The sequence below is a fragment of the Drechmeria coniospora genome, chromosome 02 (genome assembly GCF_001625195.1).
Source record: "Drechmeria coniospora strain ARSEF 6962 chromosome 02, whole genome shotgun sequence".
NCBI lineage: Eukaryota > Fungi > Ascomycota > Sordariomycetes > Hypocreales > Ophiocordycipitaceae > Drechmeria > Drechmeria coniospora.
Window position 1 is genome coordinate 518,540 of NC_054390.1, and position 26,659 is coordinate 545,198.

At 61.0% G+C, this 26,659-nt stretch overlaps 9 protein-coding genes and 1 non-coding gene across 10 annotated transcripts; 5 read left to right on the forward strand and 5 right to left on the reverse strand.

Moving 5' to 3' along the window:
- Positions 1-978: 978 nt before the first annotated feature.
- Positions 979-3,136, forward strand: DCS_03399 (saccharopine dehydrogenase; the record flags this gene model as incomplete). The annotated part of the gene is made up of 12 exons (XM_040800718.1): positions 979-992; positions 1,042-1,121; positions 1,179-1,460; positions 1,522-1,542; positions 1,602-1,677; positions 1,736-1,783; positions 1,884-2,086; positions 2,165-2,249; positions 2,309-2,567; positions 2,631-2,719; positions 2,808-2,923; positions 2,979-3,136. 12 exons carry the CDS (start codon positions 979-981, stop codon positions 3,134-3,136), a joined length of 1,431 nt encoding a protein of 476 aa, XP_040655751.1.
- Positions 3,137-4,915: 1,779 nt separating this feature from the next.
- Positions 4,916-7,545, forward strand: DCS_03400 (uncharacterized protein; the record flags this gene model as incomplete). Its single annotated transcript, XM_040800719.1, has 8 exons — positions 4,916-5,014; positions 5,083-5,226; positions 5,293-5,644; positions 5,701-6,592; positions 6,661-6,707; positions 6,762-6,893; positions 7,252-7,375; positions 7,458-7,545. 8 exons carry the CDS (start codon positions 4,916-4,918, stop codon positions 7,543-7,545), a joined length of 1,878 nt encoding a protein of 625 aa, XP_040655752.1.
- Positions 7,546-7,986: 441 nt separating this feature from the next.
- Positions 7,987-9,037, forward strand: DCS_03401 (nad-dependent 15-hydroxyprostaglandin dehydrogenase; the record flags this gene model as incomplete). Its single annotated transcript, XM_040800720.1, has 2 exons — positions 7,987-8,047; positions 8,124-9,037. The coding sequence occupies 2 exons, from the start codon at positions 7,987-7,989 to the stop codon at positions 9,035-9,037; spliced, it is 975 nt and encodes a 324-aa protein (XP_040655753.1).
- Positions 9,038-9,441: 404 nt separating this feature from the next.
- On the reverse strand, positions 9,442-11,217 carry DCS_03402 (kinesin; the record flags this gene model as incomplete). The annotated part of the gene is made up of 2 exons (XM_040800721.1): positions 9,442-10,500; positions 10,564-11,217. 2 exons carry the CDS (start codon positions 11,215-11,217, stop codon positions 9,442-9,444), a joined length of 1,713 nt encoding a protein of 570 aa, XP_040655754.1.
- A 111-nt stretch (positions 11,218-11,328) lies between these two features.
- On the reverse strand, positions 11,329-11,619 carry DCS_03403 (uncharacterized protein; the record flags this gene model as incomplete). Its single annotated transcript, XM_040800722.1, has 1 exon — positions 11,329-11,619. The coding sequence occupies one exon, from the start codon at positions 11,617-11,619 to the stop codon at positions 11,329-11,331; it is 291 nt and encodes a 96-aa protein (XP_040655755.1).
- A 97-nt stretch (positions 11,620-11,716) lies between these two features.
- On the reverse strand, positions 11,717-12,178 carry DCS_03404 (uncharacterized protein; the record flags this gene model as incomplete). The annotated part of the gene is made up of 1 exon (XM_040800723.1): positions 11,717-12,178. The coding sequence occupies one exon, from the start codon at positions 12,176-12,178 to the stop codon at positions 11,717-11,719; it is 462 nt and encodes a 153-aa protein (XP_040655756.1).
- Positions 12,179-17,774: 5,596 nt separating this feature from the next.
- DCS_03405 (uncharacterized protein) lies at positions 17,775-19,676 on the forward strand (the record flags this gene model as incomplete). Its single annotated transcript, XM_040800724.1, has 1 exon — positions 17,775-19,676. The coding sequence occupies one exon, from the start codon at positions 17,775-17,777 to the stop codon at positions 19,674-19,676; it is 1,902 nt and encodes a 633-aa protein (XP_040655757.1).
- A 584-nt stretch (positions 19,677-20,260) lies between these two features.
- DCS_03406 (cytochrome P450 alkane hydroxylase) lies at positions 20,261-22,045 on the reverse strand (the record flags this gene model as incomplete). Its single annotated transcript, XM_040800725.1, has 3 exons — positions 20,261-20,406; positions 20,485-21,185; positions 21,267-22,045. The coding sequence occupies 3 exons, from the start codon at positions 22,043-22,045 to the stop codon at positions 20,261-20,263; spliced, it is 1,626 nt and encodes a 541-aa protein (XP_040655758.1).
- Positions 22,046-24,111: 2,066 nt separating this feature from the next.
- Positions 24,112-24,183, forward strand: DCS_t42. The gene has a single exon. It is a non-coding gene; the product is annotated as a tRNA-Arg (tRNA).
- A 666-nt stretch (positions 24,184-24,849) lies between these two features.
- Positions 24,850-26,292, reverse strand: DCS_03407 (uncharacterized protein; the record flags this gene model as incomplete). The annotated part of the gene is made up of 6 exons (XM_040800726.1): positions 24,850-25,029; positions 25,086-25,136; positions 25,189-25,266; positions 25,329-25,598; positions 25,652-25,657; positions 25,723-26,292. The coding sequence occupies 6 exons, from the start codon at positions 26,290-26,292 to the stop codon at positions 24,850-24,852; spliced, it is 1,155 nt and encodes a 384-aa protein (XP_040655759.1).
- Between the last annotated feature and the right edge of the window lie 367 nt (positions 26,293-26,659).

Sequence of the window (26,659 nt, forward strand, 5' to 3'; positions counted from 1 at the left end):
TACATGTACACGTCCTCCGTTTTACGCCGTACCGTACGGAGCAAGTCTGTAATACTGTACTTGCAAGTTCGGGGTATTCCGTACAAGCACAATGTATTATTGCTTGTTCACTTCCAAGTACTCCTGCATTTCCTACCAGTTATTCTTCCTTGCAAGTACAATTTCGAAACGACCCCTGCACAATCCAAAAAAAGTTCCGTCCTACTCCGCCTTGTTGGCTGGTTGCTATTAAGGAATAACGGAGTGTCCCCTTCGGCCATAGTTAGGCACCTAGTACTGTGCGTCGTGGGCACTCTGGTGTTTGCACCATACTGTGCTGGCTGTAACACGTACGGAGTACTGGTACATGTACAGCACCCCGTACAGTACGGAGTACTTGGGTGTACAGTAACTTGACAAAAGTGACGGTTCAGTTTTGGTAGCGTTGCTCCTACAAACTGCATCGACATTTTTGCCACCTCACCGTAACGGAGTACTTGGGTGTACAGTCACTTGACAAAAGTCACGGTTCAGTTTTGGTAGCGTTACTCCTACAAACTGCATCGACATTTTTGCCACCCCACCGTACAGCAAGTACATCAACTCTCCGGCTCAATTACTTAAGCAATGCTCTACAAGAGCAGCCGTGCCAGTAATCCAGAAGCCGTACTGTGTGCATGTACCATTACGTGCGAGCTCTTTAGTTGTACATGTACCGTAGGCGTGCAGGTATGTGGCAAGTACATGTGCTACACAGTGCGGGGTACTCTCCTCTCTTCACCGCCCAGCTCTCCGTTATCGGTCGGATTCTACGGTATTCGAGGGACACCGTAGCGACATCACTCCGTAACCACCTTTGCTTGACGTAAACCCCCCCCACCGCCGAATTTTCATCTCGCCGACCCTCAATCCTACACTTTTCCGCTTGGCATTTCCATCTTGATCGCCGACGGCTGGCAATCGTGAAATCTCTCGACGAATCTGCACAACACCGTACCGATGGCGCCCCACAAGTAAGGTCACCCGCCTGGCATGTTGGATCCCAGCTCACGACGCCCTCAGCGTCTTGATGCTCGGCGCCGGCTTCGTCACGAAGCCGACGCTCGACATCCTCGCCGAATCCGGCATCGCCATCACCGTCGGTCCGTACGTCCCGCTCCCCCAAAACGTCTCGCTAGTGCTCAACGGATGACGGGCAGCCTGCCGCACCCTCGAGTCCGCCAAGGCTCTCGCCGCCGGCATCAAGAACGCCAAGCCCATCTCGCTCGACGTCACCGACGACCGAGCCCTCGACGCCGAGGTGGCCAAGAACGACCTCGTCATCAGCCTCATCCCCTACACCTTTCACGCGACCGTCATCAAGTCCGCCATCCGCCAGAAGAAGCATGTCGTCACCACGAGCTACGTGTCGCCCGCCATGCTCGAGCTGGACCAGGCGTGCAAGAATGCCGGCATCACCGTCATGAACGAGATTGGTTTGGGTAGGATTCCTCATGACATTTCCTTTGACCCGACGCCGGTCGCTGACGGCTCCTCGCGCAGATCCGGGCATTGACCATCTCTGTAAGCCGTCACGCGGGTCGAGAGGAGACGACGGGAGCTTGCCCAACTGACATCCCTAGATGCCGTCAAGACAATCGAGGAGGTCCACAAGGAAGGAGGGAAAATCACCTCCTTTCTCTCGTACTGCGGTGGCTTGTGAGTGACGTCGAACGAAGCCACGCTGTGCTAACGTCGTTGACGGCTAACCCCCCAGGCCGGCACCGGAGAGCTCGGGAAATCCATTGGGTTACAAATTCTCCTGGTACGTCCTCGTCGAGCCGCCGCCGGCCAGATGCCACCATTCGCCGCCCTCGAGGATGGCCGTCGCTTCGTGGCCGCCGGGCTGACATTTGCTCGCCAAGGTCTCCCCGCGGCGTCTTGCTGGCGCTGCGAAATGCCGCCAGCTTCTATCAAGATGGCAAGATTGTCAACGTCGCAGGTCCGGGTAAGAACAAAAGCGCCACGACGCATGCGTCACCGTCACACGCGAAAATGGCCGCCCAAGGTGCTGACATGGAGCATGCAGATCTGATGGCCACGGCCAAGCCGTACCACATTTACCCAGGTATGCCACGTCCGCCATGCGTCGCCGTCGGAGCCGTCGGAGCCGTCAATTCCACCTGCTGATGCCGACGTGACGCAGGGTTCGCCACCGTCGCCTACCCGAACCGAGACTCGACGGGATACAAGGAGCGCTATCACATCCCCGAGGCGCAAACCATCATCAGGTTCGCACGCCACCTTGGACGCGGACGCTCGCGGCACAGTTTTTGCTAACGAGTGGCAGGGGCACCTTGCGATACGTCGGCTTCCCCGAGTTTGTCAAGGTGCTCGTCGACATGGGCTTCCTCAAGGATGAGGAGCAAAGCTTCTGCAAGGAGGCCATTCCTTGGAAGGAGGCGACGCAAAAGATTCTCGCCGCCCCCTCCTCGGAGGAGCCAGCCCTCATCGCCGCCATCTCGGCCAAGACGACGTTCCGGGACGACGAGCAACGAGGTCACGTGCTGGCCGGTTTGCGATGGCTCGGTCTCTTTTCCTCGGACAAGGTACGACGACGGCTCGCCGTCGGATCACGACGCGCGGCTCGCTGACGGACGACGCGCACGTAGATTATTCCCCGAGGAAACCCGCTGGACACGCTCTGCGCCACGCTCGAGAAGAAGATGCAGTTCGCCGAGGGAGAACGCGACATGGTGCTGTGAGTGCATCTCGTCGACGATGGACTCGAGCCGGCCGCGACGCTCGCGCCACGCTCTCTCCGACGAGGCATCGCTGACGCCGCATAGTCTGCAGCACAAGTTCGAGGTCGAGCTCAAGGACGGCACCAAGCAGACGAGGCTCTCGACCCTCTGCGACTACGGCAGCACCGAAGCCGGGGGCTACTCGGCCATGGCCAAGCTTGGTGAGCATCCACGTCGGGCATGTCGACATCGCTTCCCACTCCTAACCGGTCCCAGTCGGCATCCCGTGCGCCGTCGCCGTCAAGCAGGTGCTCGACGGAACCCTCTCCGAGAGGGGCGTGCTGGCTCCGATGAGCAGCAAGATCAACGACCCCCTGATCAAGGAGCTCAAGGCAAGCGGAGCGACCTGCCTCGTGGAGGGCGGACCGTGCTAACTCGTGGCGCCAGGAAAAATACGGCATCGCGTGCATCGAGGAGATTGTCGCCTGAGGGCTGGACGGTAGAGAGGGCACCCGGCCGAAGGGGTGGTGAGGACGGGGTCAATTGACGCGCCGCACGTGACCATTTACCTGTGCCAAACGTTTGCTCCTCGTGCGTCGTGCCGCCGTCATGTCGATGGACGGACGGATCCATCGTCGCATCGAAAGCGCATCGGAACAGCCTGCCTGACTGGACAGCTGGCGGCATGCTGCTCGACATTCGCGGCGCCGACGGAGCATTGTAGCACGACACCGCTCCGCGCACACGTACAGGCAGAGTAGCGGCGGCTTCATCCCCGGGCAGGCTACGGTAGGCTGGCCTGCCTAGACGGCGGGCGACATGTTGCTCGACATTCGCAGCGCCTACGACGGTCATCCCCGGGCAGGCTACGGTAGGCTGGCCTGCCTAGACATCGGGCGACATGTTGCTCGACATTCGCAGCGCCTACGACGGAGCATCGTAGCACGACACCGCTCCGGACACGTGCACGCAGAGCTTGGCGGGTTCGTCCCCGGGCGGGCGACGGTAGGCGGACGCAGGCCATGCGAGGTTGCCGCGATGGAGCTTGCCCGTTCCATTGGTCCAAACGATGCCCAACATACGGAGCAGGGGTTTCTTCTTCCTCTTGATGCCCATGATTTTTGGCGAATTGCTAGCAGACATGGATAGAGTTGGTCGACGAGACGATGCGAATGGGGAAACGACGGATGCACTGCTTTCTCATCATGGCCCTCGCCGTCTTCATCAAACGCTGCAATTGCAAGCGTGGCCGTCGGCGAGTCATGCAGAAACGCGTGGCCGACGGATGAAGACGGCGAGGGCCATGATGAGACAGGTACTCGTGCCTGCACGATGGCGTGTCTGGCGGAGAATGACGGCACGTTGGTCGTGTCGAGCCGCTGGTCGACTGGTGAGACTCGCTGGGCGGAGGCAAAGTCAGCACGAGAGAGAACGGGTCGGACCGCTGCTAGGATGCTAGTGCGACACACTAGAGGATGCCTGTCGGGGGCCCGGCATTCCTTTGGGGGCCCGGCATTCCTCCTGATACCCCCGGCACAGGTGAAGCTGACGCTGTTGGAGATGGCACGCATTGACGCCTGGGGATCGTCGGTGGCCGCCCTCACGGAGAGGTCGTCTTGCGTGACGGGTACGGTGCCGGCACCGAAGCCGAAGATTGCACGGAATTCACCATGAGGGGGTGCCCTGGCCCGTGTCAGCATCCAATCCGACGGAGGAAGGATGAAAGACACAAACGGCTGCGTCGTCGAACGAGCAAACCGTGGCCGGCGTCGTCGTGTTCGCTGCGTCGGTTAAACGACCATCCGTGCGCGTCCGTCGTGAAACATAGGCGGTAGCGATCGGGGGCAAACGGCCTTCACTTTTGGCAAGGCAAACGAAGAGGAGAGCGCACCAGTGCTTCGTTTTCCCTAGTTGTAAAGGTTGATTAATGGGGGCTTGCTTCCTGAAAGGTGTCTAGATGCGAGGCAATGCGGTCGCCGGCGGCGGCGAGGCTGCGAGTAGCGCCGCCAGCAGGCTGCGATTTTGATTAGGTAATCGGGTTCCCCCCCCTGGGCCGACTGCTCTCTGCAACGCCTACCTGAGGAGAGGCCTGCTATCACATCCTCTCTGATCCTGCTGGCCACCCGCTTCCTCTCCTCCTCTCGTTTCCCTCTCGCCGCCTTGATTCCCCTCCGCCGCCGCCAGTCCTCCGTCGTCTGGCCGTGATCCGCACCATGGCGGGCAATAGCGTCAACTTCCCGACGGCAGACGCCTTGGTCGCCCACTTCGACCGCTTCATCGAGGTCGACAAGGAGCGGACAAATTTTATCGAGGTTCGTCGGCTCAGCGAGCCTCCCTCGGACGCATGGCTGACGGACCGACCGGCTGACGATGCCGCCAGACGCTTCTCCAGCGGCTCGCCTACAACGAAAACCAGATCCGCCGGCTCGAGCTCGACCTCGAGGACCAGACGAGGTCGCGGATCCGCTACCAGTCCGAGACGAACGAGCTCGAGAATCGGTTAAACTCGTTCCAGAAGCTAATGGTCTCCGATCCCGCCTTCCGCCCTCTCGACCACCCCGGCTCGGGACGCCGCTGACACGGGCGACAGAATAAGGATGCCTACGTGGCCGTCATCGTCGACGGCGACGGCGCCAAGTTCCGCGACGACCTGCTCGCCGACACGACCTCGGGCGCCGTCGAGGCCGCGCAGAACATCCAGCACGAGGTCAGGCAGTACCTCGAAACGCTCAAGAGCGATTCCTTCGCCGGCGACGACGTGCCCGTCGTGACGCGCGTCTTCGCCAACGTCAGAGACCTCGGCCGCGTCCTGCGCTCGTCGGGCGTCGTCCGGTCCGAGGACGACATGTACATGTTTGCCGAGAACTTTACCAACAGCCGGCCTGACTTTGACTTTGTCAACGTCGGCCGGGGCAAGGAGAATGCCGACTCCAAGATACGCAGTACGCGCACCCGTCCCGACGCGTGACCGACGCTCGCCGCTGACCGCGCGACGCAGGAATGCTCGGCCACTATTACAAGGACTACCGATGCAAAAAGATCTTCTTCGTCGCCTGCCACGACGCCGGCTACGCCCACGACCTGCGCGGCTACGTCGCCGCCGACGCCGAGCACCGCATCGTCCTCGTCGAGACGACGCCGGCCGAGGAGTCGCTCCAGTCGCTCAAGTTCCCCATGGTCCGCTTCAAGTCCGTCTTCCGCGAGGAGCCGCTGAAGCTCAAGCCCATGATGACGCGCAGCCAGTCGGCCGTCCGCAGCAAGTCCCCGGCCAAGTTGGCCAACAACATCGCCGGCCTCCGATCGGCCATGGCGACGCCCGTCAACACGCAGCCGTTGAGCTCGCCTCCGGCCACGGCCAACTCGGCGAGCTCGCCGCCGGGACTGCCCGACGCCATCGTCATCACGTCGTCGGAGAACGGCAGCGGCTCGGTCCGTCACGCGACCTTCCCGACCGCCGGCAACCAGAGCGCCAAGGCTAAGGCGGCCAAGTCGAGCCGGCCGGCGAGGACCATCGAGTACAACGAGGACGGCCACCGGCTCGACGCGGCCATCAAGACGCCCAGCTACTCGTCGGCCCACGACACGTACAAGCGCAAGTGCGAGGGCATCAAGCCCAAGGTCTTCTGCAACGCCTTCTACATCGGCGGCCAGTGCCCGCGCGGCGACCAGTGCGAGCGGGAGCACGAGACGACGCTGACGGCCGACGAGGTGGCCATCCACCGCTTCAAGGCGCGCACGAGCGCGTGCTACAAGGGACCCGAGTGCGACAGCTACGACTGCCACCTCAGCCACCACTGCCCGACGGACCCGAACTGCAGCCGGCCGGATTGCAAGTTTAGCAAGACCAAGTTTGGCGACCTGCACCTGACCAAGACGAAGCTCATGCCGTAGTAAGTTGCCCTCGTCGCCCGCGCCCGTGAGAGAGAGGCATCGGCTGACGGCGTCTCGACGTCGCCAGCGAGCGATGGACGGAAGACAACAGCTTCCCGACCTACATCCGCAAGGGTTCGGCCTAGGAGCCGACCTCGACCGAGCATCCGGCCGGCCGGTTCGGTCGAGAGACGGATGGGCCGGTGGCCATGGTGCCCCTGGGAGCCGCCACGTACTCGATGGCACTCACCCGGGGACGGCCGACCCGCGAGGGCACCTCTCCCGAGAATGGCTGGATCGTCCGGGAGGGACGCGAGCTCGGTCACGGCCGCCATCATGCTCTGTTGTATAATCGACCTACCTAGATAAGACATGGCCAGGCAGGCCGTCGCATGACATGGCATGATCTGGCAAATTCACGAGCCCAGTTCGGCGTCAAGTTGTTCCCGCCCGCGGATGATTGTTTGTCCGGATCGGATCGTGCACATGCCATGGCCACCCAAACACCACCACCACCACCACCATCATCATCATCATCACCATCATCACCATCATCATCATCATCATCATCATCACCATCATCATCATCACCATCACCACCTCTGGCCTCTTTCTCGTCAAGAATCGGCATGCCCATCCTTCTCCCTTCCGCTCTGGGTGCCCTGCATGACCCGGCCAGGACGGATGCAGGGTGAATGCATGACCACCACCACCACCACCACCATCATCATCATCACCATCACCACCTCTGGCCTCTTTCTCGTCAAGAATCGGCATGCCCATCCTTCTCCCTTCCGCTCTGGGTGCCCTGCATGACCCGGTCAGGACGGATGCAGGGTGAATGCATGAGACATTTCGTCGACGGAGCCCTTTTCTGTTTGGCAGCCGGAGCCACGCCCACGCGTCCCCTCGATGCCGCATCACCTCGGCGACCCAACGACGGCGGCAAGTTGGCCGTGCGAGCGAAGCGTGAGCTTGACCCATCGACGCCGGTCCGGATGATCGAATCACGCCGCTCCGTCTGCCTTGCCGTCTCGCCGATGGCATGCCACGGGGGCCGAGGGATGCAGGGCGGGGGCCGATGCAACGCATCCTCCTGCGGGGTCAGCAAGCATCATGCAAGCCTCTCCTTGCCGTCCTTGGTCCCTCGCCTTGGGCTGCTGCTGCTACCTTGCCTGCGGCAGCATGTGGTTGGCAATGTGCTTGGCTAGGTGGTTGGCAATATGGTTTGACTCTAGGTGGGTGCACATGCATACTGACGATGCAAGCGCATCAATCCGGTGCTTATTTATACTCTCAGCAGCGCTGCCGATGGCCCAGTCTGGGGCCCCGGTCTCTCTCGCCGCCATTTTGATTCGTCTTCCTCGCCGCCCTTGGGGGTTCGTCGACGCCTGATTCTGCCTTTGCCATCACCATGACGACCGTTCCCTTCTCCGTCTCGGGCAAAACGGCCATCATCACGGGCGCTGGCTCCGGTACGCCGTTGGCTCCCCATCGCTCCTCTCCCGTCCCCGCGACCTGACCATCGTCTCATCTCTCCCTCGTCTGCAGGCATCGGTCTCGCCTTTGCCGAGCTGCTCCTCGACAAGGGGTGCAACGTTCTCTTCGCCGACATCGCCCTGCGCCCCGAGGCGAAGACGGTGGTGGAGAAGCATGCCGGCGGCGGCGGCCCCAGGGCCGTCTTTGTCCAGACGGACGTGAGATGCTGGCCGCAGCTTCGACGCGTGCTGGACAAGGCCGTGGCCGAGTTCGGCTCCTTCGACATCATCTGTCCCGCCGCCGGCGTGTTCGAGCCCGCCTGGTCCAACTTCTGGCACCCACCGGGCTCGAAGCAGAGCGGCGACGACGACGACGGCGGGAGGTATGCCCTGCTCGACATCAACCTGACCCACCCGATTCGAATGACGCAGCTTGCCTTGTCGTACTGGCTTCACCCCGACGCCGCGGCTCCGTCGGCCGCCTCGTCACCGGCGTCCCCCTCAAACGCGAAGCGAGCGATCCTCGTCTCCTCCATCGCCGCCCAGCTTCCCACTTTCCAGTCCCCGCTCTACGGCGCATCCAAGGCGGCCATCTCGAGCTTCGTCCGCAGCCTGGGCCGCCTTGACTCGTCCCTCGGCGTGCGCGTCAACGCCGTGGCCCCGGGCATCGTCCGCACGCCCCTGTGGCTCGAGCATCCCGAGAAAATCGTCAACCTCGACCAGGAGCGCGACGGTTGGGTGACGGCCGAGGAGGTGGCCGAGGTCATGTTGTGGTGCCTCCAATCCGACGACCTCGTAGGAGGCACCATCGTCGAGATCGGCAAGGACGTCACCCGCAACATCTCCATATTCAACGACCCTGGGCCGGACATGACTGTGGGAAAGGCCATGACGGCAAGCAACGTAAAGGATGGGGATGCCACGGTGTGGGATCGCCTCAAGGATAAGAATGCTTGGGCTTTGGGCCAGCATGCCAAGCACGAGTGATGGGCGCTGTCGCCGTATTCGGCCCATTCATCCTGAGACGTGTTGCCAATCAATTTCTATATTGCAAATATCAACAAAGAGCCATGCAAGCTGGTGTCCATATCCAACCTGACCATTAACTCATCGCTCGAGCCCGCTTGGCGAGTGCCGCAGCGAGCGTCGACGGCGAAGACGGGTCTTGGGCTCAGTCCATACTACCAGTGCACCAACTCCAACCAGTCAACCAACTCATACGGCCGAGTTGTGCCAAATAAAACTATCATAGATAGCCGGGGTATTTTGTGTCCATTCAATCCATTAACCAACCCCGATGCCCTAGTAACAGAAACCTGAAGGAGAAGAGGCGGGGAAGAAGCAGGGGGGGCATGTCGTCGACCTGGAGCATGTCGTCGACCTGGACGTTGCTACAACACGTCGTCCATCTCCTCCCATCGCTTCGCGCCCAGCTTGCGCAGCTTCTTGGTCGGGCTGCCGTTGCTCGTGCCCGTCGCCGTCTTCGCCCCGTCGCCTGCGCCGCTCGCGAGACGCATGCGCTCGAGCTTCCGGCCGAGGTTCGCCACGCCGCTGCCGGTGACGCTGTTGGGCACGCTGCTGGGCGAGTTGGCTCCGCTGCTGGCGGCCGTCGGCGTAAAGTCGTCGCGGTCCGCGAGCGGCGTCCGCTTGCTCGGGTTGCGGATCGAGAGCTCGCGCCTGAGAATGTTGTTCTCGAGCCGCAGCCGTTCGACCTCCTGGGCGAGGTCCTCGACGAGCACGTTCTCCTTGTCGCCCTCGCCGTCCCCGACGGCGGCGTCGAGGTCGAGGCCGCGCTCGAGGACCTCGACCTTGCGGTCCCAGTGCTCGTCGTTGCGCTCCTTCTCGAGCGCGAGCGAGGCCTTGAATCGCGCCAGCTCCAGGGTGAAGCGCTGCTCGAACTCGGTCGCGCAGTCGTCGCGGATGGCCGCCTCGAGGTCGAGCATGCGGTCCTCCATGCTGAGGAGATGGGCCTCGGCCGTCATGCGGGCCTCGGCGTGACGCTCGGCCTCGTCGCGCAGCTGGTCAATCTCGTCGCTCATGCGGGCAATCTCGAGGGCGGCAATCTCCATGGTCGCGCGCTCGTCGGCGTTCATCGGGGGCGTGTAGTTGCGGTACGAGTTCGTTCCGGGGGGCACAAACGGCCTCGGGTGGTGCTGCGCCGTCGACGGCGGCGGCAGGGGGTTGCCCGTCGTCGGCGGTGAATTGGCGAGAATCGTCGCCGTGACGGAGGGAACCCGCGGCACCGTCACCTCGCGGGCGAGCGCGCTGTACCGCAGGATCTGCGAGGTCGCGTTGAAGTCGCCGCGGGGGTCGGCCGTGACGATCATGACGCCTCGCTGCGGGTTCCGGCGAGGGCCGTGGGAATGGCTCGAGGCGGAGAAGGAGGGAAAGGAGTTGGAGAAGAGCAGCTCGGTGAGCTTGCACTGGCGGTACGGCACGACGTTGGGCTGCTGCGGCCGTCAGCGTCGGTGGCCAGCGACGGATGGGCGGCGGTCGAGGGATGATGGGTTTACCTTGCTCGAGCTGCCGACCTCGCTCTGCGTCTGGAGGCACTGCCCGAGGTACATGAGGCTCTCGTTGATCTTGCCGGCCTCGACGAGCGTCGCGCCCTGCGTCTTGGCCTCGCGCGCCCTCTCGCTGCCGGCGAGGTCGACGATGGTGAGCTTGCTCCCGGCCCAGAGGCCGCCCCTCCCGGCGCGCCGGCGCTTCTTGACCTCGAAGCAGAAGAAGCCGTGGCTCCGGCTCGAGACGCTGTTGCTGCCGGTACCGGCGACCCTGCGCTCGAGCAGGCCGGCCTCGAGCACCATGACGGCGTCCTTGAGGGTCGTGCAGACGACCTTGCGCAGGCCGGCGACGACCTTTCGGTCGGGCGACAGCTCCGTCGACTTGAAGAGGAGCGGACGACGGCGGAAGTCCTTGGTGGCGGCCGACTTGGAGGCCGGGGTGAGGAGGTCGTAGATGCGGTCGTTGTGGACCTCGTACATGGACACGACGACGACGTGCTCGGCCGAGGGGTCGCACGAGAGCTGGACGGCGCCGACGTCGGGCACCTGCGGGAGCGACGACGGCTGCGGGAGGTGGCGTCTCGGGGGGGACATGACGCCGTGGTCGGCCTTGAGAGAATGCTTAGCACGGCTCCTGACGCGGCTCGCGGCGGTGAGGGACATGAAGCGCCGGGGCCCGGCAGCGGCCCGCTTGGGCGACTGCGGCGGCCGGCCTCCGGACGACGCGGCGGCACCTCGCCGGTCGAGCAGGCTCTCGCGCTCGAGGAGACGACGCTAGCGCTCGCCGAGGTCGAGATTCTGCTCGAGCTCGCGGACGAGCCTCACGCTCCGGGGGCTCGCCGGGCCGGAGGCGGGCACGGGAGGGGCGGCGGCCGGGACTCGGCTCGGCGACGGGGCACGAGGTCGTACAAACAAGGGCGTCGCGGCACGCGAGTTGGCTCGGGAGCCCGAGGGGTCGGCGTAGGTGGAGTCGAGAAAGTGACGGGCCGAGCTGAGGGCCGACTCGGCGGCGTCGCAGGCCTGGAGCGACTCGAGAAGGTCGGGGAGGGCGTCGGCGGGGAGCATGTTGGGGCCGATGGATCGGAAGAGGACGTCGAGGGTGAGCTGCGTCAGGCCGCGCTGGCTCTTGGAGCCGAGGATGGTGTGCGTCTGTCTCGGGCCGTCAGCCAGAGGACGAGGGAAACGGCCAGGACGGGGCAGGGGCGGGCGGCGGTGCGGTCGGCCCTGGGGTCTCGGGGCATCGGGACCGGCTCACCTTGCCCGAGCCGGTGACGCCGAGGGTGGCGACGACGGCATCGGTTCCCTCACCGCCCTGGGGCGCGAGCACGCCCTCGGCGAGGAAGAGGATGTCGGTGCGGTGGAGGACGTCGAGCTGGGTGGCGTCGTCGTCGAAGACGTGGGTGAAGGCAAACTTTTCGATGGCCCGCCGGCGGTCGGTGGGAGGGTTGAGGGTGATGTGCGAAGGGAGCTCGCCGTCGACGGGCTCCTCGACGTCGAGGATGCGTTCCGTCGTCGTCGGCAAGGCTCCGGCCGGGGGGGGACGCAGACGCAGGTAGACCTGGAAGAGGTTCTGCGACGGCGAGGCGGCGGGCTTGGCCGCGAGAGGCGGCGGCTCCATGACCATGAAGCTGGAGCGGCAGCCGAGCCGAGCGTCGACGGACGATGCCGGCCGGAGAGAGGAGGAGGAGGGCAGCGGCGAGGTGGCCGAGCGAGGTGGCCGAGTGAGGTGGCCGAGTGAGGTGGCCGAGTGAGGTGGCCGAGTGAGGTGGCCGAGTGAGATGGCCGAGTGAGGTGGCCGAGTGAGGGTGTGCCCGGTTCGTGCTCAGGTCAAGCCCGGATGCTCAGGATCAAGCCCGGATGCTCAGGTCAAGCCTGGATGCTCAGGATCAAGCCCGGATGCTCAGGTCAAGCCTGGATGCTCAGGATCAAGCCCGGATGCTCAGGTCAAGCCCGGATGCTCAGGTCAAGCCCGGATGCTCAAGCGTGCCGTCTTGGGCTCGCGAGGTCGAAGGGACGCAGAGGGGCGAGGGTCGAGGAGGAGGGCAGCGGCGAGGTGGCCGAGCGAGGATGTGCCGGTTCGTGCTCAGGATCAAGCCCGGATGCTCAGGTCAAGACCGGATGTTCAGAATCAAGCCCGGATGCTCAAGCGTGCCGTCTTGGGCTCGCGAGTTCGAAGGGACGCAGAGGGGCGAGGGTCGAGGAGGAGGGCAGTGGCGAGGTGGCCGAGCGAGGATGTGCCGGTTCGTGCTCAGGATCAAGCCCGGATGCTCAAGCGTGCCCTCTTGGGCTCGCGTGGTCAAAGGGACGCGGAGGAGGAGACGTTTGGGTGGACTGCGGGCAAGTCTGGGGTCGGCATCGAGCGAGGCTGGCGGCAATCGAGCATGATGTTTTTCACGATCATGTGCACGACAGGCACGGAGTAAAGTAAATACAGGCCGCAGCACGCTGTCGGGGCAACAACAACTGGGGCTCGGCATCGGCCCGGCGTTTTTGCGAAGGGCATGTATCGTGTACATGTAGGTACAAGTACTTACATGTACTTGCACTTGCAGTACCTACTCGTGCCGCATTACTGCCAACACTTGCACGGTACTGGTGATGGCAATTGCTGCTCTGCGGACAAGTTTACAGGCAAAGTTGCAGGGTCCTTGATGGTAGGTCGAGCATTCGGTAGACGGCCACTGAATCTCCATGCGAGCGATCTGACCTGCATGCCAATCTTTGCACATGTGCATGCATGTCTTTCATTCAGCGGTCAGTGGCAGGGATAGGTCACGGTTCATGGCCGACACTTGCATGTACCAAGCAAGTACCCAGTACACTGCAGCCAAGGGCGGTAGCAGGTACCTGGGGCTGTTAGTACGTTTCGCATGTTCCTGTGGAAATACACCTACTCAACGGCGCACTGGGAACAAGCACTTGTACATGTACTTGTGCATGTTCTTGGGTCGTGTGCTAAGTGCTTGCTTACAGTACTGTAGGTGCACATGTGCGGAGTACTCCGTACTCGGTGCAGTATTTCCTTGATGCTCCGCATAAGAACTACTGTAGGTACTGTACTTGGAGCACTGAAGCATTAATACAACTTATTTGTACGGCAAGCACAAGGAATGCTTGGCCACTTCGACTTCAGACCCTTACAGGTGCATCCCAGTGTCTGCGCACACAGGGAATAATACCACTTGCGTCTGGGTGCATCCTGGTGGCGGCGCTACCAAGTACATGTACATCTGCTTGGAGGAATGGAGCAAGTACAGTACTTATTGTGGAGTAATTACGGTACAAGTGCGGTACTCCGTACTCCGTACCGAGTGCATGTGCTGCGCAGGACCCAGTACTTACTAGGTACCTTGTGGAGTGGTTAGGTCTGCGGAGTACCTACGAGTACCAATCAAGTAGTAGTGCCGATATGTACATGTACTTGTAAGCACGTACAACCAGACGCCGCCTGCACCGACAGTACTTGTTCCTACAGTACTTGGTTGAAGTGCTCCTTGAAAATGCAATCCAGGGCACCGAGTTCTGCTGACACGATGGCGTCCTAAAGCCCTGCGCCTAATTGGTGTTTGGTACCGCTCCTGGTCATGCGAACAAGGCCTGTTACGTGGTCCGGCTTGCTCTGCATGGCTAAGAATATTGCAGTGCAAGTATTACTTTAGTACTTATAGCACTTACAGTATAGGTGCTTGCGAAGGTACTTACTAGATACACTTGACAGTACAGTAGAGTACATGCAAGTACACTTGATGCTTGCAGGTACTACTGCAACAATCCGTACATGGATTTTGCTACAAGTACTCTGTAAGTACTCCGCAAGTACTCCGTACTTGCAACTGCAATCGCTTCGGCACCTGCTACTCCGCACCCCGTGAATGTCATGGACAGACGCGGCGCATGTACCTGTACTTGCAGGCCAATGATGTGCCCGCTGTGCCGTCCCATCTTGCGTGACGTCCACACGTACCGGGTACATGCCGCCGTCTGCCGCTCCACGCTGTCACCCATGCTCGGACGGCCCTCGTGCGGCGAATCGAGGAGACGATCGATGAGGGCGTGACTTGGGCCAAAAGGACTCGGGAATGTCGCGAGTCGTAGGGGGTTGTCTTTGATCCAAGGAACCCAATGTTCACGGAAGCCATGCTCCCTCTGACTGTGCTCCTTTGTTCGTCAACGCGCACGCAGGCTCGGCCGATCATGGACACGGAGGGGCTACCCTGTAGCGAAGCGATGGCACCGTCGCGTTGCTTGCTTGGACGGGGCCTGCCCACCTGGCTCGACATTGGACTTGACATTGGACTTGACATTGGACGATCCGGTCCGCCATGCCAGAGTATGCTCACGAGCCGGAGCGAGGCCGGCGTCTGGCATATTCCGAACCTACCGTGCGGACTGGGCATTAGCAGGCTGCCCCGTATCCGAATGTCTACCTGCGTGACGCGAGACGCTAATCACCGATGACTCCCCCCCGCACACACACCTTCCAGCCACTAGTTTGCGTGGCTGCCATGACTGACGGCTCGTCATCTCGGATTGTCCAATCAGCCGAGGCCAGCTGCTGCTTCATCGCTCGTTGCCCTCGGCGTACGGCGGTGCTGACGGAATCGGGTGGTGGAAAGGGACGGACTCGAGCGGTGGCAAGGGACGGACTCGGGTGGTGGCGAGGGACGGACCCAGGACGGCGGTGGGAGGCGGTGCCGAGTGGTTGTGATTCCGCCTCGAAGGGTGCGTCGAAGAGAACGAGGGTTCGTCGAGGAGAACGAGGGTGCGTCGAAGAGAACGAGGGTGCGTCGAGGAGAACGAGGGTGCGTCAGAGAAAACGACTTGCTTCTGCTCCAACGACGAGCCGTTCGTCAGAGAAAACGACCTGCTTCTGCTCCGGCGATGAGTCGTTCGTCAGAGAAAACGACTTGCTTCTGCTCCGACGACGAGCCGTTCGTCAGAGTCGGTGAAACCGGTGAGGGGTTTCACGCGGGACGAGGGGCGAGGGACCCCGGCAGAGGGCAAGGCAAGGGACGACAAACTCCTCTGCTTGGCTGCTTCGGAGGGTGGAGCGGCCAGGGCCAGCGGCCAAGGATGTTGGTGCCGTTGCAGGCTTGCCGTTGCATGCTTGCCGTTGCATGCTTGCCGTTGCGTGCATGGTGGGTGTGCATGGTGCGAGTGCATGGTGCGAGTGCATGGTGTGTGTGTGTGCATGGTGTGCGTGCCTGGTGCGTGCTGGTGAGGTTGCGGAGCGAGGTGCCTGGACGAGGCGGCCTGGTGCGCTGAACTCGCAGGTGCAGGTACAGTAAGTGGGTGAGTAAGCAAGTAATACAGTGCTGCATTGGTTGTGCGAGCGGCACCTCTTTAGAGGGGTGACAAAAGTGTCGATTCACTTTGTCGTAGTGACGCCGCCAGAAATTGAATCATCACTTTTGTCTACCGACCGTTCAAGTAATAATTGCTCGTCATCGGCAGCGCTGATCCCCCGCCCGCCTGTCCATCCTCCTCCACATGCACGTGCACGCAGGCAGCCCGCTTCGGCATATGCGGGTACTTTGTGTGTACAGCTGCTCGTGCGGATGCTGCTCGCAAGAGGGCACGTTGCACCGGCAATCCTTACCCACCACGGCCACCTCGGAGGTACCTGGCAGGTAACTTGCTATCAGGTAATTTGCCACCGAGCATAAAGTACAGCAAGGAGCACGCCGTACGGAAGGCCTACCGGGTACCAGGTAGGTACTTATGCAGCACCTCGGTGTACTTGGCCCGCACGACTACATAAGTACCTATGTTAGTACTCACACCGTACATGCAGTACTAGTCCTACAGCGGGTGGTACGGAGCACTCGGGGCCTACCAAGTACACTTGACACTTGGGGTAGGTGCCTAGTTGTACCTAGCACTTACCGACGTAGATAGGTATCTGGTAGGCACCAGCACCATTCACGTAGCACATTGTGGTTGTACACTCCATGCGCAAGTGCAAGTGCAGCCACTGCAATGCCCTGTGCTCGTCGCATCCGTCACGGACATTGGCCGTCTTGGTCGTGCCACGAAAGACCTCCTCCGCGGTGAACCCAACCCCTGGACATGCGCGGAGGAGTGGTGGTGGTGGTGGTGGTGGTCGTCGTCGTCGTCGTCGTGCTGGAACTACAATACTGCGGTGCTGGAATTACTGAGGTGCTGGAACTACAGTGCTGTGGTGCTGAAACTACTGTGGTGCTGGAACTGCTGTGGTGCTGGAATTACTGTGGTGCTGAAAAATGCTGTGGTGCTGAAACTACGATGCTGGAACTGCTGGAATTACTGTGGTGCTGCAACTGCTGTGGTGCTGGAACTACAGTGCTGCAACTACAGTGCTGGAACTACAGTGCTGGAACTACAGTGCTGGAACTACAGTGCTGGAACTACAGTGCTGGAACTACAGTGCTGGAACTACAGTGCTGGAACTACAGTGCTGGAACTACAGTGCTGGAACTACAGTGCTGGAACTACAGTGCTGGAACTACAGTGCTGCAACTACAGTGCTGCAACTACAGTGCTGCATCTACAGTGCTGCAACTACAGTGCTGCAACTGCTGTAAAGAGCGGTGACTCCGCGCCCCCCGATGCGGTTTAGCCGCCGGCGCTAGACTGCTCACGGAGCGAACCCCACCATTCGGAAAACTTTGGGAAAAATGAGTATTTCTGCCTCGTCGACTCGTCCGAGCCTCCCTCTCCTCTCCTCCCCTCCTCTTCCTCTCCTCCTCCTCCTCCTCCCACGAGCATCAATCGTTAGCCCATCAGACGACGAAGTCGCCCTACCCAGAATAATTTCAAACACAGAGCCTTTCGAAACCGAGTCGTGTCACAATGCCTTCGGCCGTCGCTGAGCTGTAAACACCCACTGCGGGCCGTGTCTGCTCACGACGACGCAGACCGGCCTGCAGTCCAGCAGTTCACCGAGTTCGACAATCAACCCCATCGACTTCCGTTTCCCACCGCCTCTCCCGCCCCGAGCTGGAATCGCTCTCGAGAGTCCGTCTCTGCCTACCCGACATTCGCATCCCTGCCATCCGCCCACGCCCCGCGAGGGCCCATCTGCTCGCCTCCACCACCCCTTGCCTTGACGGACAAACGCTTCCGTCCGTCGGCCTCCATCGAGCTCGACGCCCATCCCGTACTCATCCCCGTCGTCCGCTGCGTCGACACGACTCAACCGCCATCACCACGGCATCCTCCACACCGCAACGGCCTGCACAATGTCCCGCAACGTCCGCCAAAAATACCCCTCCACCCTGGCCCGTCCCCCGAACCGCCGCCGCGGCTCCGACTCGTCCTCCTGCTTCGACCTCTCCGACGACGACGGCTACTCGGCCGTCGAGGAAGTGAGCGATTCCGAAGACGACGACGAGGAAGATGTCAACGCGGCCGAGGAGGAGAACATCTTGACCGAGGCCACCGTCGGGCCCGCTCACGCTCCTCGACCGCAGCTCGTCCCCGTTGTCGATGGCGACGACGACGAGGATGACGACGACGACGAAGAAGAAGTAGAAGAAGAAGACGACGAAGACGACGACGACGACGGCGACGACGACGACGAAGACGACGACGACCAAGATGGACAGCACCAGCTCGGAGATGCCGACGAGAGCACGAGCTGGGCCGGCATCGTCTCCGAGGTCGAGGCCGTCTCCGACTTGTACCCCGAGCCCAACGCCTTTGCCTCGGACGTGGCCGTCGAGCGCCATGTCCGCTTCGACGTGCCCTCGAGCGACTCCGACTCGACCGACACGGAAGACGACCACGGCGACCTCTTCCCCGACATATTCGTCTCCCAAAACTCCCTGGACCCCTCCTTCCGCCGCGAGATTGAGCATGATCCCGACGAGTCGTCGGGGTCCGGCTCCTTCTGGGACTTCAACGGCCAGTACGACGAGCGTCAAGACTCGGACGCCGAAGAGGTCATCCGCGAGCTCTTGGACGACGAGACGCCCAGGGCGACGTCCAAGGTCGCCCAGCTCGACCCGACCCCCTTTACGCCGGCGTTTGAGGAAAACCTCGAACTCGACGGCTACGAAAGTGAGCATCCTCTTCTCTTTTTTGTTTTTGCTTTCGTTTCATTTTGTCTGGGTTGTTTTGGGCCGGCCGTCGCCCCTGCCGCGTCGTGCCCAATCGCTTACCTCGTACCTCCAGCCGACGGTGACACCACCGAAGAGGACATTCCCGAGCCGCCCGTCCGCCGAAAGACGCGCCGGCCGTCCAACCACGTGAGCGAGGACTCGGATTCCGATGCCGAGTCGGCCGCCAAGCCGCAGCGCGGCCAGCCGCGCGTCGGCCGCTTCAACCTCGACCGCCGGGACAAGAAGCCCATCGCCGTGCTGAACCCGCTGACGCGCAAGATGATGATCTTCACCCCCCACCGCCGCCGCCAGCTCGACCTCTCCCCGGAGCAGTTCAACTTCACCTGGGGCCTCGAGGAGCAGTCGTCGCCTCTGCTCAGCAGCTCGGCCAACATGATGCTCAGCGCCATGTTCTCCTCCAACACCTTTGGCGACTTTGTCAACGCCCAGACCATGGGCCCCGCCGAGGCCTTTTTCCCCTTTCACTCGGACGCCAACACGGCCGACGACGACTCGGCCGCCCCGAGCGTCCGCGGCGACGAGGACGAGGCCGAGAAGAAGCTCGACATTAGCGACTTCATCACCTGGGACGGCGAGTCCTCGGCCGACGAGGGCGACGGCAGCTGGGAGCCGGCCTCGACGCCCGTCAGGCCCACGGCGGCCCCGACGACGACGACGACGACGACGACGACGACGACGGAGCGCGAGGTCCTGTCGCACCTCAACTCGGACACGGTCGGCGCCTTTCGCCGCAACCAGATCAACCAGCAGTTGATCCTGAGCAGCCAGGCGACGCAGGACTCGCTCGCCTTCAGCGGCCCCTACAACTACACCGCCATCAAGGGCCTCAAGTCGGACAGGTTCGACACGGCCGGCATCCCCCTGACGCCCATGCGCCGCCAGAAGAAGCAGATGAGCGACGTCGCCCGCAGCCCGCTCGAGTCGGCGTCGGCCAAGCGCAAGGCCTCGACGGACGCCGGCGCCGCAGGCGGCCACAAGAAGCATCGAAGCATATCCGACGTCAACCTGCTGCGCATATGATGGGCCGGCCGCCCGTGCCGCGTGCTGGGCGCGCGGCCTCGTGAGCGTGCGCCGAGGGCGTTGGCAAACCAAAAAAATACGACCGAGGACGGCGTGGCGGAAGCCACCCCTGGCCTTGGGTGCACGGCGAGTTTGCGCGAGACTTTTATTCATGACGATTACCTGTCGGCAGTGGATGATGCGCCGCGCCAAATTCCCATATTACCGAGTATGTGGGAGTGAATACGACCGAGGACGGCGTGGCGACAGCCACCCCTGGCCTTGGATGCACGGCGAGTTCGCGCGAGACTTTTATTCATGACGATTACCTGTTGGCAGTGGATGATGCGCCGCGGCGCCCCCTTTTCTCTCTATCTCATCGTTCGGTCCGCCTGCTTGCTCCTTTCTTGCCGGAACGACCAAGCGCGGTAATAAAAGTTTTTTCAACAAGAGCCCTCCCTCGTGAGAGGGAGAGAGAGCCTGCGAGTGCCCCTGTCGTGCGCCGTGTCCCGACCGGAATGTCTCGTCGTGTCGAACCCGCCGGTGTCGTTCGCCGCCCCCCCCGGTCCGTGAGATTTCTCCCCTTCTCCCTTCTCCCTTCCGCCTCACGCCTGCGCGGAGCCGGGTCGAGGCTCGAAGAGGGCAATGGGCACGCCGTGGCCCGGCCGTCCGACGATCTCGGCCTTGTGAAACTGCGCCGACCAGTCGCCGCGATACTCGACGCGGTCGTACTTTTGCGCCAGCCGCACCACTGGGTTCCGTCCGTCAGCCGCTTCTCGTCTTCCCCGGCGCCGCCAGGCTGCCGCGTCGTGGGTGAGGGGCAACAAACTCATAAAGGCCATCTCCGTCATGGCAAAGTTCTGGCCGATGCAGATGCGCGGCCCGCCGTTGAAAGGCACGTACTGCCACGGCCTCGGCGTCCACCTCTCCCACCGCTCGGGGCTGAAGACGGCCGGGTCGGCAAAGTGCTCGCCCACGGCCGGGTAGAGGTCCCCGCGACGCTGCATGGCGAGGGTGCTGTAGATGACAATGTCCCCCCGGAGGACCGCGACGTCGGCCTCCCCCGGCCGGCCCGGCAGCGTCGAGTCCTCGAGGCACTCGCGCAGGTTGTAGGGCACGGCGGGATAGAGGCGCAGCGTCTCGTTGAGGACGTGGGTCAGGTAGGTCAGCCCCTTGAGGTCCTCGTACGAGGGCGCGCGCTCGCCGCCGACGCGCTCGAGCACCTGGGCCCGCAGCTTGGCCCAGACGGCCGGGTAGCGGGCCAGCTCGTACATGGCCCACGAGAGCGTCGAGGCGGTGGTGTCGCGGCCGGCGAGGAGCACGGCCATGATCTGGTCGCGGATCACCTTGCGGTCGCGGCTGAAGAGGGCGATGTTGTGCAGGAAGGTGAACTCCTTGTCCGACCTCGACAGCTTCTCGAGCTCGTCGGCCGTCAGCCGCAGCGTCGACTCGATGTAGGGGTCCATGAAGCGCTCGATGAGCCGGATGCCCTGCCTATACTTGCGCCGGGGGACGAAGCGTCGGACGGGGCTGGCGGCCGTCAGCATCGGGGTCGGGCGGGAAGGGGGATGGGGCGGATGGATGGGCGCGTGGAGGGAGAAAAGGTCTCACTAGAGAATCGTCAGGATCATCTGCTGGCGTTGGACCTCGGTAAAGGCCCTGCTAAAGTCGCCGCGCGGGTTGTCGAGGGCGCCGACGTGCTGGCCGAGGAGGAAGTCGGTGGTGACGTCGAGCGTCATGCGGTAGAAGAGGTCGCAGATGTCGACCGTCTCGCCGGCCGGCGGCAGCTTGCTCATGAGGCCGACGGCCCAGCGGTGGAAGATGTCGAGGTCGCGGACGCGGTCCTTGGTGAACATGGGCCGGATGAGCTGCCGGCTCTTGTGCCACAGCGGACCGTCGGTGGTGAAGATGGAGTCGCCGAGAAAGGGGCTCCACGAGTCGTGGAACTCGGGGCCCTTGCCGAAGTGGCTGAACTTGGACGTCAGCACCGTCTTGATGTGCTCGGGCTCCCGCGTGAGGAGAATGCGCCGGCTGTCGACGCTCAACTCGACGAGGTTCGGGCAGCCGGGCGTGGCATGGCGATAGATGCCGTTGAAGTACTCGAGCAGCCGGTTGTTGGCCTGCATGTACGCCGCCTCGACGAACCAGCACAACGCTGCGACGACGCCGTCAGCGCTCGACCGAGGGAGGACGAGAGAGGAGAGGAGAGGAGAGGAGAGCGAGGCAGGGAGCTGACCGGAGATTGGATTCCTCGCCAGCCTCGGAGCCCTGACGGCCGAGCACTTGCTCAGACGGTACTCGACATGCAGGAACTGGAAGAGCCACAGGAGGACGACGGCGACCGGCACGGCCAGCGCCAAGGCGTAGGCGTTGATGGCGACCCCGAGCATGGTGTGTTTAAACGTTGACGTGGCCGATGACGCTGCGCTCTCCACGAGACGGGGGGACGAGAGCTCGACGAGGCGAGCGCCTTTAGCTTTATGCCAGAGCAGGACGAGAGCTCGACGAGGCGAGCGCCTTTAGCTTTATGCCAGAGCAGGACGAGAGCTTGGCGAGGCGAGCGCCTTCAGCTTTATGCCAGAGCAGCACGAGACGGCGCCCGAAAGGTGTCAGTGCGGAGTGAAGCAAAGCTTGACGAGAGCTCGACGAGGCGAGCGCCTTCAGCTTTATGCCAGAGCAGCACGAGACGGCGCCCGAAGGGTGTCAGTGCGGAGTGAAGCAAAGCTTGACGGACGCAAACTCCACGGCCCAAGCATCATGGCTGCCTTTGCGGGATGAATACGAGTCGGCCGAGTCTACGGTGGCTTCGAGACCAGGTCGGCCATGTGAATATGGACACTCGTAAGCTCTTGCAAGCGCACACGTCCCTCGTCGTTTGGTCCGTGCGTGCAACTCGACGACAAGACGGCGTCCCAGCACCGGCACCGACACAGTGGCTCGAAAGGCACAGGATGAAGGGAGTTGGCCGAGCAGGAACCGAGCATACGATGTTACTTGGAACGGCAACCAAGCATTGAACGAACCGGACGAGCTGGAAAGAGACGGACGAAGGAACGCAGAGACGAACGAAGCAACGGCTTGACCGTGGGAGAAGAGGATAAAGGGGCGGATGCGGTTCCCGCTCCTCCGCTCTGAGACCGGGCCCCGACATCATGCCACTCGAGGCCGAATGATGCAAGGGTAGGACTGTTTGGGGAAACACTAGCTGACGCGCTCGGCCCTCGATCGACCGACTAGTACGGAGGGATCGGATAGTCCTGTCTCGTCTCGGCTGCTTGCGGGCTCATCGACGAGGAGCCGAGCGGCATGCAGTTGAGCAAACGTCACACTCTTCATGCGGCTGGGTACAGTGCCGGGTCTGCATGTCGAAAAGTCCAGTGGCATCGGATGCCAGCCGACAAACGGGAGCAGCGCTCGTGGCCAGGTTCAGGCCGTGGCTGAATTCATACCCATGCCATGCCGTCTTCGCGGCACTGCCCTGAGTCATGACAGGATGCAGCCGCCGTTCACATCATCGGGGAGGGGGCTCGTGTCGGCATGCAAGCGGTTGCCCTCCAGCTCTCGTCGTCGGCCGGGATTTGCCATGATGCAACGAATGGATGAACGGTGATGACGGCCTTGGTCGGGATTCGATGCCGGTGGTTCGGCGCCGACGGACCGGCGCTTTTCGGAGCATTGCCCGATTGGGACAGCGGTTATCCGGGCACCACGCAGTCATCCGCACGAATGCACCGCTTTCTCTCGTCGAATTTGCCATTCTCCCCTCCTGCCGAGCTTTCGGCTTCACGGTTGCATTTGCCGCGATGGCCATGCGTTTGAGGAGGCAAGGCCATCGACGGCCGCTCGGTCAAGCATAACGCACCACTCCGCGCTGGGATTCCAACGCATACATTGGTTTCGGGGCCAACTACAGGTGCTCTCGAGGAATATCATGATGCGGCGGCTGCCAGGAGGGACGATGGATTTTGCTAATTCTTTTGCATCACCCACCCACCTTCGTCATATGCAACACGACAGCCGGGAAATGGGGGGATGGGGGGATTTGGGAACGCAAATCTCACGCAGAATGCATGGCAGAATCGACGGCGCCAGTTGAGCGCGTACGCATGCTGATGCCGAGGAGTAAAATGGGAGGATGTCTTTGTCTCGAGAGATTCAGCGGCATGGCAGAATCGACACCGTCAGGCAAGGCGCGTACACAGGTTCAAGCTGAGGAGTATAATGGGAGGATGCCTTTGTGTCGAGAGATTTGGCGGCATGGCAGAATAGACACCGTTAGTCAAGCGCGTGCAAATGTTCATGCTGAGGAATTAAATGGGAGGATGCATTTGTGTCGAGAGATTCGGCGGCATGGCAGAATCAACGCCGTGTCAGTCAGGGGCACAGGCATGAATAGTTTCCCCTGTCGCTGGAGCAGAGGCTTATAGATATAAATTAAACCCAACTTTTCACAATTGGTCTAGTGGCGCAATGGCCGCGCGTTGCTTTCCGGTGGCAAAGGTTCCAGGTTCGAGTCCTGGCTAGATCGGATATCTTTCTTTTTGCCGAATGAATATTTTGCAGTACGGAGTAGCCATGGAGAACTTGTAGCATCATGAGTGGGTCGTTGATGGAGAACGTACTTACTTATAGCTCAGTGTTATTTTTTTTTCTTCGTGTGTTATATCGGTTTTGCACAATAGGTAAGTGGGCAGCACAGTCACAGGGGTGGTGGGTATGTATGTAATAAGTATGTATGGAGTAGTAAATAATACATACTTATAGTATATCATTACAAGTCTACCTTGGTTACAGGCAAACTTGCTCCCTCCCATAGCTTCTCCTATAGTGAATAAATGCATCTTTGCTACACTGCTTTGTATAACGTCGAATATATATGTATGTGTATGTGTGTATATATATATATACAGTGAGTATTAAGTTATATATTATTACAAGTCCACCTTGGTTACAGGCAAACTTGCTCCCTCCCATGGCTTCTCCCTCCAGTAGGAATGATAGATGGCATTCTTTCTTCACCATGCGCCATGCTCGGCTTGTGGCAAGCTTGTGCGTAATATTGAGAGGCGACAGGCAACAATAATGTAATCGCATCATGTGCACACACCTACCTGTCAGTACCCCGTCCAAGCATGTGCGTCTGTGCCTGTAAGAGGACTCGTATATAGTTTTTGTTGCACAAACTGGCATAACGCTACATTGCTCTCGGTACACGGAACCGTCTCCTCGTGCCCTTTCGCAACTCCCAGGGATTGTGTTCACCTTGATCGAAGCCTGTATTAGCACAGGCGCCATGACGGCCGACAAGGTCATGCTGCCTACCATATTTCAGGAAATCGTCCCGGTATCGATGAAGCGTAGGATAAATTTTGACCTAAGATTAATCACCGTTAATCATGTTGCCGGCGACGAGTTGAATGCCAGACCTACTATTTCGTCCCAATATTGTCTCAAAGCCTTCATCTTGCGGACCCCTTTCCCCTACAGTTGCTCGTTAGGACCAGCGACCTTCTCTTTGTCGGCAGGGACGTACTCGATGGAGATATTGGATGAGAATTAGATTGCCTCGGCGATATCTCTCGAATGCTTCTTTGTGTGGGACTCCTCGACGCTCATCGTACCGCCATGTTAGCATCCTATTGCCTGTCCGCTCGCCAGCGTCCCCTTGCTTACCTCCTCTCGCAGATACTCATTGTAAGCTTCTACGCCCATGTGCTTGTCTCCATCTTGATGAAGAGCGAGATGATACAGTTGCGCCCTTGTTAGAACTTTGCCCTTGACTTTTCGTAACCGGCGATTCATTTCATCGAGTCCGCCATGAGTGGCATTATCCGGCCGTTCGAATACTTGCCGATAGAATCCACCGACACGAATGTATCCTTCGCCATCAAAGGCACCGTATGATGCCGCCCCGGTGTCCGCCGCTCCAAAGTCGGAACTCAACTGCAAGTCATTAGAACGAAGTGATGCCGTGTCGGTTATGGCGCGCAACGTACTTTCAACTAGAGAAAGAAAATCAGCGTGCTGCTCATGCGAGACTTGCCCTTGGTCCTGGGCGACAACACACTCGGCTTATGAATGACTCTCCCAGAGCATGATACGCCTCCAATAGAGACCCGAAGCGCATGGTTGCGCTCCCCGCAATGGCACCAATTCCACGAAGAGCTTGAAGGCCAACCTTGCCGGGATTCAGCCTGCGGAGCGCGTCCAGACCAACATTGCCTGCGACGAGACCATCAAGAGCCTGAAGGCCAAGCTTGCTGGCCATGAGACCACGAAGAGCTTGAAGGCCCAAGGTAACCCTGCCGGCCTTTTGTCCCGTCTTCGGTTCGGGCTCTCTCGGGGATTCGTTGCTCGCCGCCTTCATTCCTGCCTGCTCTCCCTGAGCCTTTTGCCGCCCCGTGACCTCGGAAAGTTTCGGAATACACGCCAGGGCGGCCCTCTTGGTGTTGGGATTCCATTCTGCGTGGACAACCTCAAACTTGCCACTCGTTCCGTGAGCCAGGACGGCTATCGTTTGAAGGGATTCGTCGTGCGCATTATGGAGGAGAAGAACTCGGTATAGTCCCGGAGGACCACCTACATCGCGAGGATTACCGTACGGGTCAAGCAGCGGGCCGCCTAAGGACGCAGTCATGGTTAACTCGTGATGCGCGTGGCGAGCAGGCCCGGGAAGATGTACCAGGATACGGCCGACCCTTGACCAGCGGCATCAGAATTAAGGATTCTCCGAGCTTCAGGTCCTTTGTGTAATACTCTTTCTTGCGGTCGTTTAGTAAATGGGGATATTCTCCACCCGACAACTTCTCGTGCAAGTAGATGTGTTCGTGCACGTTGCTGTGCTTCGTGCACTTCCACACTTGTGCTCGCATGTCCAGTGTCTCTATGGCCATGTCTGTGGCCAAGCATGCACTCTTGACCGTAAATGATGGGTGAGCGCCGAAATGTGTGCTCTTGACCATACGAGTAACCTTCAGACGCCTGCATACGTTTGTAATATGTAG